This window comes from Oncorhynchus gorbuscha, linkage group LG12, assembly GCF_021184085.1.
Source record: "Oncorhynchus gorbuscha isolate QuinsamMale2020 ecotype Even-year linkage group LG12, OgorEven_v1.0, whole genome shotgun sequence".
Lineage (NCBI taxonomy): Eukaryota > Metazoa > Chordata > Actinopteri > Salmoniformes > Salmonidae > Oncorhynchus > Oncorhynchus gorbuscha.
The window spans coordinates 50,490,605-50,512,343 of record NC_060184.1 but is presented as its reverse complement, the minus strand read 5'-3'; the positions used below and the strand labels follow the sequence as shown (position 1 = coordinate 50,512,343).

Genomic DNA, 21,739 nt, shown 5'->3' with positions numbered 1-21,739 from the left:
ATGTATTATGGCTTTTCAATCTCAGCTCTGAATCAACGATATGGCAATCTAATAGAACTCTATGGGTTTTCTTTAATGGACGTTTCTCTCATGTCAAACATGTAAAGTGTGGTGTACAGCAGGGCAGCTCTCTAGGCACTCTACTCTTTTCAATGTTTTACTAATGACCTGCCAGTGGCATTAAACAAAGCATGCATGTCCATGAACGCTGATGAGTCAACCATATAAGCATCAGAAACCACAGCTAATGAAGTCACTGAAACCCTTTCATGCGTGAGTTCCAAATATCTCTAACGGTTGCCCCAGTGAGTTTTTTTATGCACGTGATGTTAGAACGTTCTCTCCTTTCCAGAATGCGATTGTTACGCAACAGTACATTTAATCAGTGCTGCCCTCAAACCAAGGCACGCAGCCTATTTTTATTTATAGGCGGTTTTCAACTTGTCAATTTCAAATAATTTTCTAATAAGTTTTTTATTTTCTAAAAAAAAGTTTGAATTGAGGTGTGTTCCTCATTCATCCACATAAAAAGTTGAAATTTTTACTTTTGTGGACCAATCAATATTTTAAAAAACATTTCTGACCCAGACAAAATTCCCCAAACACTTCCCAATTGTTCGTGCAGTTCAAGTCTGCAGACATTTGCTCATCTCCCGTCCTGCACACACGTTCACATTTTCCGTCTGTTGCCTGCATTGCAGTCATAGTTAATAATCTATTATTCCACTTGGTCATTTTCTGTGTACATTCCAGAAAGCTGTTTATCATGTCCGCCTTATCCTCTGCTCCCAATTTGAGGTTATAGTCAAGCACACAGTCTGGTTTGATTTCTCTCTTTCCACCAGGTGGTCAACCTTCCCTGTGGCCGACATGGTTGCTGTATGGACAGTGGATAGGACATGATGTCTCGTTTGTCATGCCACTTTACTGCCAGCTGTTGCCATTTCTTAGTTTGTATAACGGGTCATTTAGGATAGCAGTAGCATTGTTGATGAAATGCAGTCATCGCAGCAGAACTAAGAAGCAGTCTTGGGAAAAGAAGGAAGTTGCAAACATAGGATCTGTGCTCCAATATTCTCTTAGGGAGTTCTTTACTATCCCCATGAGAAGGACGGTCGCCAGGAAGGTATAAATTTCACTAATTGTGGTCGTCACATATTCAGCGAGTTTCCCCCTCACTCCTGGCTCTCTCTTCTCTTGTAGCTCCAAGGCATAGTGATTGCTCTGTCTTCCACCAGCTCCTTTGTCAGAAACAACTTGAAGCACTCTGCCTCAGATGGAAATTACAAGGGGTGTTGCACTCCAGACTGGGACTCATCAAAGCAAACAGCAGGGCCAGGAGGGGTGAAATGGCTGGCAGCCTTCCAGCTACCACAGAACTCCTGTACTTCACCCACTATCGGTCTGCCTCCATCACCTTCAAAGGGAACTGGGACTTTCTCAGTGGACAAGGGGTCCTCATATTCAGGGTTCTCAATGGCAGCTCCTCACTGTCACTGTCAGAATCTGATTCCTTACTTTCAGATTTGAAAAATGTTCCAGAATTTCCGCATTTGTGAGTTCTCCTTCTGAAAGACATTGCTAATGCTACAGCTTAATTTTCCATCCTCATGTCATCTATTTTGTGAAGTGCGTCCTGCAGCAAAGCACCCCCACAACATGATGCTGCCACCCCCGTGCTTCATGGTTGGGATGGTGTTCTTCGGCTTGCAAGCCTCCCCCGTTTTCCTCCAAACATAACGATGGTCATTAGGGCCAAACAGTTCTATTTTTGTTTCATCAGACCAGAGGACATTTCTCCAAAAAGTATGATATTTGTTCCCATGTGCAGTTGCAAACCATAGTCTGGCTTTTTTAATGGCGGTTTTGGAGCAGTGGCTTCTTCCTTGCTGAGCGGCCTTTCAGGTTATGTCGATATAGGACTCGGTTTACTGTGTGTGTAATATATATAAACAACACACACATACCACACACACACACACTTTTTGTACCCATTTCCTCCAGTATCTTCACCATGTCCTTTGCTGTTCTTCTGGGATTGATTGATTTGATTTGCTCTGAGACATACTAACCCCATCAGCCATGCCACCTGGGGTCTTTTCACAGTCCACCAAATCCAGAACAAATTCAAGAAAGCGTACAGTATTGTATAGAGCCATTATTGCATGGAACTCCGATCCATCTCATATACCTCAAACAAACAACAAACATGGTTTCAAAAGAACAGATAAAGCAACCCCTCACTGCACAATGCCTCTCCCCTATTTGACCTAGATAGTTTGTGTTTATGCATTGATACGTACGCTACATGTGCCTTTTTTTCAAACTTATGTTGTTCTGTCCTTGAGCTGTTGTCAATTAATGTTCTGTATTGTTATGTTCTGTGTGGACCACAGGAAGAGTAGCTTGCTGCTTTTCCAATAGCTAAAGGGGATCCTAATAAAATACCAAACAGTAAAGTAATCTACTTTCTGAAATTACAGCATGATTCACTTGCATCTGTGAATTCAACTTCAAAATTGTGCTGCTCTTGTTTGTTCTGTTTGCAGCGGACAGCAGAAGGAAAGTGTATAGACAGGTCACAGTAGCTAAGCTACTAAAATGTTGCAGTCTGGCCTTGGTTTTTAAAGCTCGACAATGATTAACCAAAAAACAAAACACCATGCAAAGGAGAAACATATAGGCCTATTACAGCAACATTTGAGCAGTAGCCTAGGCTGACTACTCAACTAAAATATATTGAGTGCACCATACAGCAATGCAGCATTCAACTGCACCGGTGATCCATGCAATGCAAAAAGTTTAAACGTTACAACAAACTATAACTACATTTGTCATTTGGTGTTCAGAACTTTTTGATTCGGGTCGTAGCATATTACACAAATCTGCAAGCATAGCAGCAAAGGCTGGACAACTATTATTTTGCTCTTTTTTTGTTGGCAGACAGGCAATGTATTTGGCAGGCAGGGAGACAAGTTCCCATTCAGTTACGTAGGTTGGGACAGGCGTGCATTGGAAGGCAAGCTGCAGAAGGACGGGCAGGCTGCCATTCCCCATCGTTTAACAATACAATTTCGACAGCCAACTAGCTGAAAAGTTTGAGAGAGTTTATCTAGCTAGAGTTTCTTCGTTATATTTTAGCTCATCTGGCTCTGGGCTAGCATTAGTTGTTCAAAAATCAAAAATCAAATCAAATTTTATTTGTCACATACACATGGTTAGCAGATGTTAATGCGAGTGTAGCGAAATGCTTGTGCTTCTAGTTCCGGCAATGCAGTGATAACCAACAAGTAATCTAACTAACAATTCCAAAACTACTGTCTTATACACAGTGTAAGGGGATAAGGAATATGTACATAAGGATATATGAATGAGTGATGGTACAGAGCAGCATACAGTAGATGGTATCGAGTACAGTATATACATATGAGATGAGTGTGAAGACAAAGTAAACAAAGTGGCATAGTTAAAGTGGCTAGTGATACATGTATTACATAAGGATGCAGTCGATGATGTAGAGTACAGTATATACATATGCATATGAGATGAATAATGTAGGGTAAGTAACATTATATAAGGTAGCATTGTTTAAAGTGGCTAGTGATATATTTACATCATTTCCCATCAATCCCATTATTAAAATGGCTGGAGTTGGGTCAGTGTCAATGACAGTGTGTTGGCAGCAGCCACTCAATGTTAGTGGTGGCTGTTTAACAGTCTGATGGCCTTGAGATAGAAGCTGTTTTTCAGTCTCTCGGTCCCAGCTTTGATGCACCTGTACTGACCTCGCCTTCTGGATGATAGCGGGGTGAACAGGCAGTGGTTCGGGTGGTTGATGTCCTTGATGATCTTTATGGCCTTCCTGTAACAACGGGTGGTGTAGGTGTCCTGGAGGGCAGGTAGTTTGCCCCCGGTGATGCGTTGTGCAGTCCTCACTACCCTCTGGAGAGCCTTACGGTTGAGGGCGGAGCAGTTGCCGTACCAGGCGGTGATACAGCCCGCCAGGATGCTCTCGATTGTGCATCTGTAGAAGTTTGTGAGTGCTTTTGGTGACAAGCCAAATTTCTTCAGCCTCCTGAGGTTGAATAGGCGCTGCTGCGCCTTCTTCACGACGCTGTCAGTGTGAGTGGACCAATTCAGTTTGTCTGTGATGTGTATGCCGAGGAACTTAAAACTAGCTACCCTCTCCACTACTGTTCCATCGATGTGGATAGGGGGTGTTCCCTCTGCTGTTTCCTGAAGTCCACAATCATCTCCTTAGTTTTGTTGACGTTGAGTGTGAGTGGTTATTTTCCTGACACCACACTCCGAGGGCCCTCACCTCCTCCCTGTAGGCCGTCTCGTCGTTGTTGGTGATCAAGCCTACCACTGTTGTGTCGTCCGCAAACTTGATGATTGAGTTGGAGGCGTGCGTGGCCACGCAGTCGTGAGTGAACAGGGAGTACAGGAGAGGGCTCAGAACGCACCCTTGTGGGGCCCCCGTGTTGAGGATCAGCGGGGAGGAGATGTTGTTGCCTACCCTCACCACCTGGGGGCGGCCCGTCAGGAAGTCCAGTACCCAGTTGCACAGGGCGGGGTCGAGGCCCAGGGTCTCGAGCTTGATGACGAGCTTGGAGGGTACTATGGTGTTGAATGCCGAGCTGTAGTCGATGAACAGCATTCTCACATAGGTATTCCTTTTGTCCAGGTGGGTTAGGGCAGTGTGCAGTGTGGTTGAGATTGCATCGTCTGTGGACCTATTTGGGCGGTAAGCAAATTGGAGTGGGTCTAGGGTGTCAGGTAGGGTGGAGGTGATATGGTCCTTGACTAGTCTCTCAAAGCACTTCATGATGACGGAAGTGAGTGCTACGGGGCGGTAGTCGTTTAGCTCAGTTACCTTAGCTTTCTTGGGAACAGGAACAATGATGGCCCTCTTGAAGCATGTGGGAACAGCAGACTGGTATAGGGATTGATTGAATATGTCCGTAAACACACCGGCCAGCTGGTCTGCGCATGCCCTGAGGGCGCGGCTGGGGATGCCGTCTGGGCCTGCAGCCTTGCGAGGGTTAACACGTTTAAATGTCTTACTCACCTCGGCTGCAGTGAAGGAGAGACCGCATGTTTTCGTTGCAGGCCGTGTCAGGGGCACTGTATTGTCCTCAAAGCGGGCAAAAAAGTTATTTAGTCTGCCTGGGAGCAAGACATCCTGGTCCGTGACTGGGCTGGATTTCTTCCTGTAGTCCGTGATTGACTGTAGACCCTGCCACATGCCTCTCGTGTGAGCCATTGAATTGAGATTCCACTTTGTCTCTGTACTGACGCTTAGCTTGTTTAATAGCCTTGCGGAGGGAATAGCTGCATTGTTTATATTCTGAGATGTTACCAGACACCTTGCCCTGATTAAAAGCAGTGGTTCGCGCTTTCAGTTTCACGCGAATGCTGCCATCAATCCACGGTTTCTGGTTTGGGAATGTTTTTATCGTTGATATGGGAATGACATCTTCGACGCACGTTCTAATGAACTCGCACACCGAATCAGCGTATTCGTCAATATTTCCATCTGACGCAATACGAAACATGTCCCAGTCCACGTGATGGAAGCAGTCTTGGAGTGTAGAGTCAGCTAGGTTCTGACCAGCGTTGGACAGACCTCAGCGTGGGAGCCTCTTGTTTTAATTTCTGCCTGTAGGCAGGGATCAGCAAAATGGAGTCGTGGTCAGCTTTCCCGAAAGGGGGGCGGGGCAGGGCCTTATATGCGTCGCAGAAGTTAGAGTAACAATGATCCAAGGTTTTACCACCCCTGGTTGCGCAATCGATATGCTGATAAAATTTAGGGAGTCTTGTTTTCAGATTAGCTTTGTTAAAATCCCCAGCTACAAGGAATGCAGCCTCCGGATAAATGGTTTCCAGTTTGCAAAGAGTTAAATAAAGTTCGTTCAGAGCCATCGATGTGTCTTGTTGATGTGCATAGGCAACAGAGAGACTACTTTTTCATGGTTTGATCAATAGGACTGAAGTTCACAAATGTAAGGGAACTCCTGTGGTAATTACATATTTACAGAAATCCATTCAGATGTATTGTGACTTTTGGCGAATGCGATCTAATAACCTGAAGTGCTGTTGCTACTGCCTGTAAAGTCCACAGTCCAGTTCAATGTGAATGATGACAGGCCCGTGTGATATAAATGGTTTATTTGCATATAGGCCTAATGTAGTGCTGATTGGCTATGACGCACCGGTCTGCATAGACTTCGGTCCTGGACAAAACAGATGTTTTTATTAGGTTTTATCTATGGCAGTGTCTATTAATTGTCCAAGCACACAGACATTTTCCCACTCTATATTGCTATTGAATTTTCACAAATGCCGTAGAATGTTTGAGAATGATGTATTCTATGAATTTATTAAAATGTTAAAGTCACCATGTGCTCACTTGTCAGAAAATGTCAAAAAGAAAAAAAAGGGGTGTATATGAACAGATTTTTAGATATGTTGCTAAAACACTCAGTTTCACTTTAAGCAGAGTGAGAAAGAGGTGTCTCTTTAAGCCTTCAATTATTAATCAGGGCTGTTCTGTGCCACAGACAGCATCATGCTTTGTTGCACAATGCAACATTATTCTAACTGACATGAGTGGAAACACTGGCTATCCTTACCTCACAATTATTTTATCATTGTCAAAGATACATGTTTTCAGTGACTTACTTAAAGTTTGCATAAATAGGCCTAAAGAACTTATTGAACGTTGGGGAGAATAATAGCTTATAATTGGGCTTACTACAATTGCAAAGGTGACCAGTTGTAAAGCTAGATCACAGAGCAGTGGCAAAAGTTGCGAGCAAGGTAATTCATAATTGCAGTTGTGACGCAAATCTAGGTGCACAAGACTAGCCGTTGTGAGATAATCAGTGTAGTGCAACTGCAATAAAGACTATTTACCTGTAACGCACTCAGCCCCTCTTACTGAAATGGAAAGGGCCATATCTCAAATAAGATTGGCCCCATCCCCTCCCATATAGGGACTGAAAATATGAAATATGGTAGCATCACTTAAAGAACCCCCCCCATTTATTTTATATATATATATATTATATATATATATATTTATTTTTGGCCATTTTCTCATTAGTCCATTGACTGATGAGAAATGTCCTGAGTGTGACCAGTTTATTTTTGGATGCTATATTCAGACAAACATTCCCAGAAGTAATGACAGCATAACACAGTCATCCAAACCAGAAAATGTAAGCTACATTGGTCCTAGCCCTAATTGAGGAAAGATTGATGTAACACAAGCGGTCATATTTAGCTAACTCATCTGACAGAAACCACAATATGGATTAGCTAATAGCAATTACTATTTGCAATTAATCACATCACCGGTGAGCTCACCATTCATTGAAATAATTGAGTAATACACTTTCAATAAAATCGGAAGTAATCCGACGATGGGTAGTTTATGCGTGCCATGTTTTGTTTTTTCACGTCAACCAAAGATATAAGACAAGATAAGTTGTCTGTTTGTGAGTTGAAGGGGGTGTGTTGTCTACGATCATTCACATCCCTTCATTCACTTCCGAAAGTTTACCCGAAAGATGAGTGAACATGGCGCCACACATACAGTGGGGCAAAAAAGTATTAAGTCAGCCACCAATTGTGCAAGTTCTCCCACTTAAAAAGATGAGCGAGGCCTGTAATTTTCATCATAGGTACACTTCAACTATGACAGACAAAATTAGAAGAAAATAATCCAGAAAATCACATTGTAGGATTTTTAATGAATTTATTTGCAAATTACGGTGGAGAATAAGTATTTGGTCAATAACAAAAGTTTATCTCAATACTTTGTTATATACCCTTTGTTGGCAATGACAGAGGTCAAATGTTTTCTGTAAGTCTTCACAAGGTTTTCACACAGTTGCTGGTATTTTGGCCCATTCCTCCATGCATATCTCCTCTAGAGCAGTGATGTTTTGGGGCTGTTGCTGGGCAACACGGACTTTCAACTCCCTCCAAAGATTTTCTATGGGGTTGAGATCTGGAGACTGGCTAGGCCACTCCAGGCCCTTGAAATGCTTCTTACGAAGCCACTCCTTCATTGCCCGGGCGGTGTGTTTGGGATCATTGTCATGCTGAAAGACCCAGCCACGTTTCATCTTCAATGCCCTTGCTGATGGAAGGAGGTTTTCACTCAGAATCTCACGATACATGGCCCCATTCATTCCTTCCTTTACACGGATTAGTCCTCCTGGTCCCTTTGCAGAAAAACAGCCCCAAAGCATGATGTTTCCACCCTCATGCTTCACATTAGGTATGGTGTCTTTGGATGCAACTTAGCATTCTTTGTCTTCCAAACACGACAAGTTGAGTTTTTACCAAAAAAATTCTATTTTGGTTTCATCTGACCATATGACATTCTCCCAATCTTCTTCTGGTTCATCCAAATGCTCTCTAGCAAACTTCAGACGGGCCTGAACATGTACTGGATTAAGCAGGGGGACACGTCTGGCACTGCAGGATTTGAGTCCCGGGCAGCGTAGTGTGTTACTGATGGTAGGCTTTGTTACTTTGGTCCCAGCTCTCGGCAGGTCATTCACTAGGTCCCCCTGTGTGGTTCTGGGATTTTTGCTCACCGTTCTTGTGATCATTTTGACCCCACGTGGTGAGATCTTGCGTGGTACCCCAGATCGAGGGAGATTATCAGTGGTCTTGTATGTCTTCCATTTCCTAATAATTGCTCCCACAGTTGATTTCTTCAAACCAAGCTGCTTACCTACTGCAGATTCAGTCTTCCCAGCCTGGTGCAGGTCTACAACTTTGTTTCTGGTGTCCTTTGACAGCTCTTTGGTCTTGGCCATAGTGGAGTTTGGAGTGTGACTGTTTGAGGTTGTGGACAGGTGTTTTTATACTGATAACAAGTTCAAACAGGTGCCATTAATACAGGTAACTAGTGGAGGACAGAGGAGCCTCAAAGACGAAGTTACAGGTCTGTGAGAACCAGAAATATTGCTTGTTTGTATGCGACCAAATACTTATTTTCCACCAATAATTTGCAAATAATTTCATTAAAAATCCTACAATGTGATTTTCTGGATTTTTTTTCTCGTCTGTCATAGTTGAAGTGTACCTATGATGAAAATTACAGACTTCTCATCTTTTTAAGTGGGAGAACTTGCACAATTGGTGGCTGACTAAATACTGTAGCTAGAAAATAGCTAGAAAATAGCTTAGCATTAGCTCATCATAATCAACACAAGCGTCAAAAAAGTATTTTATACACACACATCAAAGGTGTCCATTAATCAATATAATAATCCGAATGAATTGTCACCAGTACTTGAAAACATGAATAAAACTGTAAATACATTATGCTCCATACATACTGTATGCTACAGTAGAAACGACAACACAATATACAGAAAATAAGGCATTTCCTTTGATAGGAATGCACACAAGTTATTATTTGTGGAAAACAATAATGAAGGCAATGCGAGTGCCAGTCAGAACATGTGCCAGTTCGTGCAAGACTGCGCAAATGTCTGCATACCTGATCTGCAGGAACACTGGGTAAGAGCTTGGGCTCTCCTTGAAGAGAGAAGTTTGTCTGCCTCAGTAAAGTCTCAAACATAAATTGTCCGCAACTGTGAAATGGGCTACTTCTATGTGAATTAATGAGGTGGCGGAACACACCTAAATTCCAACTGTTGTTAGAAAATCATTTCAAATTGGCAAGTTCAAACAACCTATAGATAATTGTCAGGCAGCGTGTGTTAACTGTCTTGTTCAGTAACAATCACATTTTGGAACAGTGAGTGCATTCTGACATCACGTGCACAAAACAACTCACGCTGGGGTGACCGTTAGAGATATTTGGAACATACACTTGAAAAGGTTAACAATCCCAAAATGATTTTCATGTCTGTAGTCAAGTTTTCAAGATATTGGACTTTCATAAGCAAAGTGTCACTTACATTTTTAAAACATCATGATGATGATGACACTTTGCACCTTGAAAATACTATATCTTGAAAACTTTGTTGGTATGCAAAGCATATTGGGACTGTATCAACAGTGGAATAATCAAATCAAATCCCAAAATATCATTTTCAGAGTGGAGTTTTCCTTTAAGCTCTGATAGTTAGGTGGAATGTCCCTTCATAATGCTTACACCGATCTATATGTTGTAGGCAAGAGATGTACGTGGTACATTCTGGTACATTCTAATGCTAGATTGCATTTACAGCCAGCAACTATCAGGAAATAACACAGATCAAATGTGTACACACTTTTACTGTGTTAGTATCATCAAATGTTGTACAATAATAATAATAAAACAAAAAGGAAACAATGTATTTTGACTGCACTGGGCCTTTAAAGAATCCTGTAAGAGCTTGCTGATCCACCTTTCCCAGAATACCCAAGACACGATCCGGGACCAAAATATTGTCAAAGGTCTAGGTCAGATCTGATATGAATGTCACGGGTCTCAGGTAATTGTCATTTTAACTGACTTTTCCATAAGGACCTATATAGAGCCGAACGAGACTGCTGCAGTAGAGACAGAAATGTAGGCCTATCATTGATGAGGCTGCTCTTCGCACTTCACGAGAGGGACTCGTGTAAGCTTGTCGTTGACCAATCATAAGTAAATCAAAGTGACAATAGCCCACAGTAATCGAGCCTCTGTGTGGGGCAAAAGTTAGGATATATCTAATCAACGTAAGACGGAATTTAAAGTAAAAGGAGAAGGATAGGCTACAACATCTAGGAGCCAACAGACAGGCTGCTACTTTATATTCTGAATGGAGTTTGTAACTGTGCAGGACAAGAATGCGCATGCAGCCTCAATTAGCCTAGCTATCTAGCCATCTTATCCCGGTTTACTGAGGAATGGATTCAGTCTGGCCATTCTACCATAAAGGCCTTATTGGTGGAGAGCTGCAGAGATGGGAGAACCTTCCAGAAGAACAACCATCTCCCCAGAGGAACTCTAGAGCTCTGTCACAGTGACCATCGGGTTCTTGGTTACGTCCCTGACCAAGGCCCTTCTCCTCCCGATTGCTCAGTTTGGCCGGGCAGCCAGCTCTCGTTAGTCCTTGGTCCTAAATGTCTTCCATTTAAGAATGATGGAGGCCACTATATTCTTGGGGACCTTCAATGTACATGTACTATCAACTGTGTGACCTTATATAGACAGACCTTTTCAAAACATGTCCAATTAGTTGAATTTACAACAGCTGGTCTCCAATCAAGTATTAGAATATCTCACGGTTGGTCAATGGAAACAGGATGCACCGGAGCTCAACTTCTTGTCTCATAGCAAAGGGTCTGAATACAAAGCTGTTTTCTCTTTGTCATTATGGGATAGTGTGTTTAGATGGATTAAATTTAAAAAATATAATTTTTAGAAAAAGGCTGTAATGTAACAAAATGTTGAAAAAGGCAAGGGGTCTGAATTACCTTCCAAAAGCACTTTATAAAAAAAGCTGTGTAAAATAATTTTGAAATCCAAGACATAACTATATTCTTTAGAATTGCATTGTATTAACTGCATTCATTTTTATTTAGAAAGTATGTCATTGAGAAGACATGAAAATAGGACACTCACCCATTAAGACATGTTCCAAAATATATAGACATGGCTACAGTAGGCTAGCCAAGACAAATGCTTTCTTTTTGCAGACTATCGACAGACCGCTAGCCAAGACAAATGCTAGTATTGCTAGTATGTTCACTATTGAAGGTTTAATTCCTTTCCTTCTTAATGTGTTTGAGCCAATCAGTTGTGTTGTGACAAGGTAGGGGTGGTATACAGAAGATTTGGTAAAATACCAAGTCCATATTATGGCAAGAAGAGCTCAAATAAGCAGAGAAATGACAGCCCATCATTATTTTAAGACATGAAGGTCAGTCAACCTGGAAAACTTCAAGAATTTCATAAGTTCCTTGAAGTGCAATTGCAAAAACCATGTGATTGATGATGAAACTGGCTCTCGAGGACTGTCACAGGAAAGGAAGACCCAGAGTTACCTCTGCTGCAAAGGCTAAGCTCCTTAGAGTTAACTGCAACTCATATTGTGACCCAAATAAATGATTCAGAGTTCAACAGACACGTCTCAACAACTGATCAGAGGACACTGGGTGAATCAGGCCTTCATCGTCAAATTGTTGCAAAGAAACCACTACTAAAGGACACCAATAACAAGAGACTTGCTTTGGCCAAGAAACACAAGCAATGGACATTAGACCGGTGGGAATCTGTCCTTTGGTCTGATGAGTCCAAATTTTAGATGTTTTTTTTTTTTTTTTGCTTTACAATGGTATTGACATTACAGTTGATCTGGAAGTATTACGTTTTTGGGGCGCTAAAATAAGGGCAATTGTTCGGACCAAGGCGATGTAAGAGTTTACGTTAGTCTTAAATTACTGTAATTATGTATTCTGTACTGCCTTATTCGCATAGTATTTACATTGTACTTTTATTTGAATCATCTGTGTTTGACATCAACCCTAAAAATGTAATATCATTATACACCACCCTATCTTGAGATATTGGACAAATCGTGTTGAATTTAAGATTCCAGACAGGTGATTTGGTGCCATTATTGACTAGGGATTAGCATTGAATAGTCATGACCAAGGACGTATATGACGACAAAATAAGTGATGACTTTACTTGCATAAACACCGTTTATGTAAACGTGGTTTCTGTTTACGTCTATTCTATGAGACCAGCCTGAACTTTTGAAGTACTACAGGCAGGTTATGGCCAGAGGTGCTAAACAGCCCAACCCCGACTAGACGATTTGAAATTGAATCACATGAACATAAGCCAGTTCTGTTGAAGTCTAATTTCATTTCTACACAACCCAATCTATTAGAATGTTGACCGGCAATGAGACTACTTAAACAATATATATCGCTAGCTAGAACACAGACAATAGGAAACAGCAAAGCTTTTACCTGTAATTATAAGAGGGAAATTTACTGCTTTCTTTCATAAGCTTGCGATACAGAGAAAGCACCTGTGCTGTAGACGCTGCCATCTTGCAAAAAACGCTCCGACCTTCGGTCGTGCTCAGGACCTCTATTAAATGTGGTTAGTGAGCGCCAGTATAAAATTACTCTTTTCAGTTTGGCTTTAGAAAGCCTCTAAGATTTATTACCATAAAAGAGTATCATAAAGATACGAAAATAACTATATTTTACGAGTAATCTACACATTCTTTTCAAAACAACTGTAAATATATCTTATTCTTTGCAGGCATATCTTCTGTCTTCTCAAAACAATCCACCGTTCCACAGTGGTAAAAGGTGAGCTAACGTTCAGCTGTGCTTTTTGTAATGTTCTTGTTTTTTTCCCTACACAAATTTCTTCTTTGTAAATGACCAACACTGCCATGTCTGAGTTTTAGTACATTGGCATTGTCAAATGATTCAACCTTCCAGGGCACCCCATTCACAATCATAAACCAGATAGCTATGCTTCTATGGTTAGCATTGCGGTTAGCTTTACGAAAACCGTTGTAACGAAGAGACTAACTAGTTTGCTAGAGTTAGTTCCAGTCTATGTTATTGCATTTTCTGTTCATGTCAGGAACAGGTAAAGTGGACAACTGTAAACCTTTTTAGACATTCATATCTTCCTACTGTAGCTAGCGATCACCTGTAACGCTGGTATTGTAGAGTAGGAATTGGTTTTCTTGAAATAGATAACCACACACTTGCTTAGCCCTATATAGTACGACAAATTCATGATAGTAATCATTTACATTTGGATATTGTATTTTAAAGGTGCAATCAGCAGTTAACTACATCTATTTTTGGACTTATAAATGAATGATATGTACCCATTGATTCTTGAAGAATATAACTTTCAATGCCTTGTGAGCTTAGTTCAACTGTTTTATCCCATCAGAAACACATATGATCTTGTTTTACTCCAATGTTTGTAAACATAGTACATGTAAACAAATGCTGTATAGGCTCCAAACATGGTTAAATCTTTAATATCATGGCTGGTCAGTCCATACCTCTGTCTTTTAGTTTGTGAGTGGTTACATTTCTCCAGCCCCAACCCACCGATTTTTCTTTTTACAGAAACAGTGGCAGGGGTAGAGTTAATCGTTTCATCTGCAGATTGCTGCTTTTATTTAAATGTTTATTATGAATTTGGCATACTATATAGGGCTTACACTTCCTCTCTGCCACACATGACCTTCCCATGAACTGGTTATTCAACAAGACAATGTTGTATTGGCACCAGTCATAACGCAGGACCCATGCCTATACATTTCATGCATTCGTCAGAAATATAAATAACCCCCAAGCAATCTGCTGTTGATATCTCATGTGCGTTTACTGTCACAGTCTAAGGTTAAGTCATTTAAACTAGGCCTATTTAATGAATAGGCTATCCCTTGAATTATAAGAATATGACAATTTGATTAGCTATCTAAGCAGTACACATACAGTTGAAGTCGGAAGATTACATACACCATAGCCAAATACATTTAAACTCAGTTTCACAATTCCTGACATTTGATCCTAGTGAAAATTCACTGTCTTAGGTCAGTTAGGATCACCACTTTATTTTAAGAATGTGAAATGTCAGAATAATAGCAGAGATAATGATTTATTTCAACTTTTATTTTTTTCATCACATTCACAGTGGGTCAGAAGTTTACATACACTCAATTAGTATTTGGTTGCATTGCCTTTAAATTGTTTAACTTTGGTCAAACATTTCAGGTAGCCTTCCACAGGCTTCCCACACTAAGTTGGGTGAATTTTGGACTATACCTCCTCACAGAGCTGGTGTAACTGAGTCAGGTTTGCAGGCCTCCTTGCTCGCACACGCTTTTTCCATTCTGCCCACACATTTTTATAGGTTTGAGGTCAGGGCTTTCTGATGGCCAATCCAACACTTTGACTCTGTTGTCCTTAAGCAATTTTGCCACAACTTTGGAAGTATGCTTGGGGCCATTGTCCATTTGGAAGACCCATTTGCGACCACGCTTTGACTTTCTGACTGATGTTGCTTCAATATATCTACATAATTGTCCTTTTTATGGCGGTTTTGGAGCCGTGGCTTCTTCCTTGCTGAGTGGCCTTTCATGTTATGTTGATATAGGACTCGTTTTAGTGTGGATATAGGTACTTTTGTATCTGTTTCCTCCAGCATCTTCACAAGGTCCTTTGTATGACGGCTGTGTGGTCCCATAGTGTTTATACTAGAGGTCGACCGATTAATCGGAATGGCCGATTTAATTAGGCCTTATTTCAAGTTTTCATAACAATCGGAATTCGTTATTTTTGGGCGCCGATTTGCCGGTTTTTATATATATATATATATATATATATATATTTACACCTTTATTTAATCTTTATTTAACTAGGCAAGTCAGTTAAGAACACATTCCTATTTTCAATGACGGCCTAGGAACGGTGGGTTAACTTCCTCGTTCAGGGGCAGAAAGACCGATTTTCACCTTGTCAGCTCGGGGGATCTAATCTTGCAACCTTACAGTTAACTAGTCCAACGCAATAACGACTTGCCTCTCTCTTGTTGCACTCCACAAGGAGACTGCCTGTTACGCAAATGCAGTAAGCCAAGGTAATCTGCAAGCTAGCATTAAACTTATCTTATAAAAACAATCAATCATAATCACTAGTTAACTACATATGGTTGATGATATTACTAGATATCGGGCCCATGAGGTGGCGCACAATTGACCCAGAATCGTACAGGGAGGGTTTGGCCAGCTTGGATGTCCTTGTCCCATCGCGCTCTAGTGACTCCTTGTGGCTGTACGGTGTTCCCTCCAACATGTTGGTGCGGCTGGCTTCCTGGCTAAGTGAGCTGTGTGTCAAGAAGCTTGGTGGGGTTGTATTTCGGGGAACGCATGGTTCTCGACCTTCGCCTCTCCCGAGTCCGTACAGGAGTTGCAGCGATGGGACAAGACTAACTACCAATTGGGTATGACGACAAGGGGTTGTTTTGAATATTACGTTTCCATATAGAATATCTATTTTCATTTGGATACCTTGTTTTTTGCCACTCCACATATGTAAAGGGAAATTGATATCTCATTCATGCAACATCTCCCTTCTGCAAAAGGACTTTGTTATCCATTGAGGTTCAGTCAAACATCTGACAAAATGTAGCCTAATTTCTCTAATGAATCCAAAGCTTCTGTGCTTCTTACATGTACTAAATATATAAAAGTATGTGGACACCCCTTTTAAAATAGTGGTTTCAGCTATTTCAACCACACCCATTGCTGTCAGGTGTATACAAAGCCTCCGAAATTCAGCCCAAATAAATGTCTCGCAGAGTTCAAGTAACAGACACATCTCAACATCAACTGTTCAAAGGAGAATGTGTGAATCAGGCCTTCATGGTTGAATGGCTGCAAAGAAACAACTTCGAAAGGACACCAATAAGAAGAAGAGACTTGACAAGTTAAATAAAAGTTATATGAAAAAAGCCAGCAGGCCTGTCAATGGGAGTACTCGGTGCAGATGATTGCCTGCTGTGACTACACACCCAAAACTCCCACTCTCTCCTTCTTCAGTATCAGGTAGCACCTTTGCTTGCTCGCTGACTGACTAGCTGAGCTCCAGTTAGTGTGGAGCGGGAGCGATGATCACTCAAGCCACCCTTTATCGAGTCTGTCTGCATGGGAGAGCCATAACGGCTGGTCTGCAGCCACTTCAGAGAAGACGAGTCATTCAGGAGTGGAGTCTCCTATTGATTTCCTATGGGGCCCTTCTTACCCTCTGACATGGTGGGTCTCGTGGTTAGTGAGGGATTCGGACCAAGAGATGTGGCGCCGTCGGAGTTTGCGTGGCTGGGTGGTTTGGGTAAATGACTTCTTTTCTAAAAAGCAATGAGAAATGGTCATCCCACTCCCTCGTAAAATGAATAAGGAGTGAAAAGAGAAATTGGTAGGAAATGTTGTTTTCCTAATTCCAAAATAGAAGATATATTTGTTGCCTTTTAATGGTTATATTAACCTGCTGAACTCACTGTCAAGTCAGTCAACTGAAAACTCAAACTGATGCTAGGCCTGACTCCTCTCCCCTGCATAGTATATTATGGACTTGTTGCTTGGCTTTGGGGTGAATCCATGGTCTCCTCCCACCAGCACCGAGGGGTCGCTCGCTGCTCCGCCTGACAAAACAAGGCCTTTGATCCATCGGTTTATTTATTTTTTGTCTCATGTGCAGGCAGCTGGAAGGATTCAGGCCAGAGGGTGACCAGAACTGAAACACAACTATACCCTCTTCCTCTCTCCTCTCATCCCACAGATCGTGAGTGCAAAGTCTTCCGTACCATTCACCCTGGAGAGGTAGGTACCTGACATGGTGTTTTGCCTGAGTTGAACATTGTATTGATGTCTTTGTTTTGTTGTTTTCCTTTTTTACTTGGTGCACTTTACTTGTACTTTACTTGTGACTTGATGCACGATGATGATTTTATTACTTAAAGGGGCAATCTGCAGTTCAAACAAAGCGGTCGCCGGTCACCCTGCCTCTGTTTTGGTAAAGAGCTCAGGGATGGGGCTGGAGAAATGTAACCACTCTCAAATTCATAGACCGAGTTATGGATGGACTGACCAATTGACGTGATCTAAATTTGAGTTTAAACCATGTTTTTAGGCTATACTGTGTTTGTTTACAATGACATTGTTTATAAACAGTGGAGTAAAATATGCTTATTTGGGATTCTGATGGGTTAAGACAGTTGAATTAAGCTCAAAGTGTTTGTTGTATATGTTATGTTCTCCTAGAATCAATCGGTATACAGTGCATTCAGAAAGTATTCAGACCCTGTGACTTTTTCCACTTTTTGTTATGTTAGTCTTATTCTAAAATGGATTAAAAATATATTTTCCCCTCATCAATCTACATACAATACCCCAAAATGACATATCAAAAATATTTTCAAAAAGTATGACATTTACATAAGTATCCAGACCCTTTAATTAGTACTTTGTTGAAGCATATTTGGCAGCGATTATAGCCTCTAATCTTTTGGGTTATGATGCTACCAGCTTGTCACACTTGTATTTGGGGAGTTTCTTCTATTCTTCTCTGCAGATCCTCTCAAGTTCTGTCAGGTTGGATGGGGTGCATCGCTGCACAGCTATTATCAGGTCTCCCCAGAGATGTTAGATCGGGTTCAAGCCCGGGCTCTGGCTGGGCCACTCAAGGACATTTAGAGATCTGTCCCAAAGCCACCCCTGCATTGTCTTGGCTGGGTCGTGCTTAGGGTCGTTGTGCTTTTGGAAGGTGAACCTTCGCCCCAGTCTGAGGTCCTGAGCGCCCTGTAGCAGGTTTTTATCAAGGATCTCTGTGTACTTAGCTCTGTTCATCTTTCCCTCCTGACTAGTCTCCCACAGCATGATGCTGCCACCAGCATGCTTCACCGTAGGGATGGTGCCAGGTTTCCTCCAGACGTGACGCTTAGCATTCAGGCCAAAGAGTTCAATCTTGGTTTCATCAGACCAGAGAATCTTGTTTCACATGGTCTGAGAGTCTTTAGGTTCCTTTTGGAAACTCCAAACGGGTTGTCATGTGCCTTTTACTGAGGAGTGGCTTCCGTCTGTTCACTCTACCAATAATGGCCTTGTTGATGGAGTGCTGCAGAGATGGTTGTCCTTCTGGAAGGTTCCATAGAGGAACTCTGGAGCTCTGTCACTATGACCGTCGGGTTCTTGGTCACTTCCCTGACCAAGGTCCTCTCCCCTACTGCTCAGTTGGGCCAGGTGACCAGCTCTTGGAAGAGTCTGGTGTTTCCAAACTTCTTCTTTTTAAGAATGATGGAGGCCACTGTGTTCTTAGGGACTTTCAATGCTGCAGAAATGTTTTGGTACCTTTCCCGAGATCTGTGCATCGACACAATCTTGTCTCTACGGACCATTCCTTCAACCTCATGGCTTGGTTTTTGCTCTGACATGAACTGTCAACTGTGGGACCTTTTATAAAGACCGGTGTGTGTGCCTTTCCAAATCCTGTCCAATCAATTGAATATACTCCAGGTGGACTCTAATCAAGTTGTAGCAACATCTCAGGGATGATTAGTGGAAACAGGATGCTCCTAAACTTAATTTTGAGTCTCATAGCAAAGGGTCTGAATACTTATGTAAATGAGGCATTTCTGTTTTTTATTTGAAATATAAAAAATAATATATGTATAAAAAAATAGTGTTATGGGTATTCTGTGTAGATTAATGAGGAAAAAATAGTTTTGAATAAGGAAAAAGTCGAGGGGTCTGACCAATTTCCGAATGCATTTATTATTTAAAAAATCAATATGTATAGCAAACGAATATTGTCCTTTTTTAATGTGTAGTTTACTCACTTGACCCTTCAGTGCTCTTCCACTTCCAGTATCCCCAAAAAGGACATTGATAGGAAGAGGCACAACATTTTATGTAAACACAAATACAAAGTTGATCCAATGTTAGGCCAACAATGGTTGTGGTGGAATTCTATTCTCCCAATACAATATAGTGAGATTTATTTCAAAATATCAACATTGGTCAGTTATAATTTATGCACACATATAATGCAATATTACAGACAAGCTGCATTATTCAGTTGTGTAATTGTTTATTTCTGTGCATTTGAAACTAGTTTTTTGTTGTATTTGAAGTGACTTGCTGTGCTTTGATAATAACAACTGCTTTTTACGCTGTCAAAATGTCGCCCTACTACCTCATCTTTTTAAACGCCTCAAACTGTATTTTGACAGCCATACCATTGCTTTGCCAAAACGGCTGCATTAACGGGATAGATCCCCTTTTTTATGCTTTTGAGTGCACTGTTACGTGGTTCTTATACTTACCACTTGCATTGCTATATGCTTAAAAAATGCTAGCCAGAAGATGCTGGGCGTGACTAAATAACTAGCCAACAATCTTTAAAATCCTGTTTTAGATTAAATGAAGGCTTATCTAAGGTGTTTAAGTGGAAAATGTGCATGAACAAAAAGCGTGCACTCTCCCTTTTTTAAAGCAGTTCACCTGCTTACAGCAGGAGTGCCTAGAGCAGGACACTCCATCTCCAGTTGTAACGAACCTGATTTCAGTTATCAACCAGCTAATTATTACAATCAGGTGCACTAGATTAGGGTTGGAGAGAACCCACAGGGTTGGAGAGCCCTGGCCTAGAGTCTATTTCGAGGTCCGAGAGAGATCCGGTTATTAGTTCACCCAAGTCTCTTACCACAAATTGAACAAGTCCATCTTCACTCCGTTGCCCCTTGGCAGTGCATCAGTCAGATGAGCTTGATGTCAGCCCCGTTTGGAGGAGAAGAAGAGATTGCCAGTGAAATGTTTATTACGCCACATTTGTTTGGCAGGCCATTAGGCAGCGTCTTGCCCTCCAATAAATCTTCACTCACATGATGATCACTGGAGAGCATGTCTTTCCCTGGGAATAGAGGACCTCACTTTAAGAAATCATAGCCACTAGTCAGATTGTCCCAGTCCAATGATGAGAGGGGGGAAAGCAAGGAAATGAAAAATAACAGAGAGAGTGCAAAACCAACCAGATGGGCTTCCTTATGAAGAAATACAATCCATCCAAATAAGGATTGATACATCCTGCCCTCAGTGCCTTCAGGTAAGGGAGGTCATTGTGAAAGGAAGCAAACAAACTCAAACAACAGCTAAAACGGGACTAACCACTTCATTCCCAGGGAAAATGGAAAACAAAACAAATCAGCCCCTGGCAAAAACCATTATTAGGCTGCTTACTAAAAACAACACTTCAGCAACCATGCACCAACACATGCCCTCTCCTGTCAGCAATCGATAGTGAGGCATTAGCATTTTGGAGATATATCCTAGAAATTAGGTATGACCTAAGGGTATTGGTTTTTAGAAGGCATTATTATGACCATGGCTACCACCTCAATCCATATCCAAAGGGACCTCGATGTAGCAGAAGCCTCAGAGGCCATGCAACATCTCTTTCATCATGGGGACCATAGACCTGGGCTACTAACGTAATTATACTTTGTACATTACAGTTTTACAGGGCTGTAGGCAGTTTTGAGTGCTATTCCCATGAGTGTAACCATGTTGCAGAGAACCTTAATCACTTTTTGGGGAGGGGAGTGTTTGGAAAGACGTAAGTAAACACATTAGCTGGCAATCCCCGGGTAATGACCTTGTGTGCAGGGTTGTAGAATTTGCTTGGCTGTCACCGAGATAAATTAGCCATTGTGATAATTGTTGGAAATTACCAGAGATGCACTGCGGTAAGGGGGGGGTCTCAAATTGCCCAGTCCAACTCCAAGAAAGGACAGTTGTCTACCTTTAAGAACATGAATATGGAGCCAACTAAATAAAACAAGCAGCATTGCAGATAATGCGATGAACGAGATGCGAGACTTCGCTATCACTGTCACACGCAGTATCTGCACATGTGCACAGGTTCGCTTCACGCCGTTACAGCGTGTTAGGTATGGGACCATAACAGCGGAGACCTCTACCCTTTGCTCTTCAATGGTCTTAGATTGTTGTGGAAATTGACCCACTATGCTGTTTACTCTGTGCATCTACGTCACATCCCTGAGTCATTTTAAGCTCATTTGTTTACGCTCACCATGATCGAGAGTAAATGCAAATTCCCATTCTCTGCAAAGACATGTAAGAGAATAGGACCTTGATTTTGCCAAGGTCGTCAGGGAGTTGTGGTAAAAGGAATTAAAGGAATTAAAGCAAATAAAACCTAAGTCAGTGAA

At 41.6% G+C, this 21,739-nt stretch overlaps 2 protein-coding genes across 4 annotated transcripts in view; one reads left to right on the top strand and one right to left on the bottom strand.

Annotated features, from left to right (window-relative positions):
• The window catches only part of LOC123991112 (LYR motif-containing protein 4B), a 61,588-nt gene extending 48,495 nt beyond the window's left edge, over positions 1 to 13,093 (bottom strand). The window contains exon 1 of the mRNA XM_046292328.1: positions 12,943 to 13,093. Coding sequence (XP_046148284.1) covers positions 12,943 to 13,025 — 83 coding nt within the window. The 5' untranslated portion in view covers positions 13,026 to 13,093. The remainder of the gene's footprint in view (positions 1 to 12,942) is intronic.
• The window catches only part of LOC123991111 (phenylalanine--tRNA ligase, mitochondrial-like), a 150,646-nt gene that overhangs the window by 5,275 nt on the left and 123,632 nt on the right, over positions 1 to 21,739 (top strand). Inside the window, exons 1-3 of one of the 3 annotated variants that reach the window (XM_046292327.1) lie at positions 12,362 to 12,378; positions 13,244 to 13,293; positions 17,212 to 17,333. In XM_046292327.1, the coding sequence (XP_046148283.1) occupies positions 12,377 to 12,378; positions 13,244 to 13,293; positions 17,212 to 17,333 (174 nt within the window). In that variant the 5' untranslated portion in view covers positions 12,362 to 12,376. Of the gene's footprint in view, positions 1 to 12,361; positions 12,379 to 13,058; positions 13,079 to 13,243; positions 13,294 to 17,211; positions 17,334 to 21,739 lie in introns of those variants that run through there. The other 2 variants (XM_046292326.1, XM_046292325.1) reach the window with 2 other exon arrangements.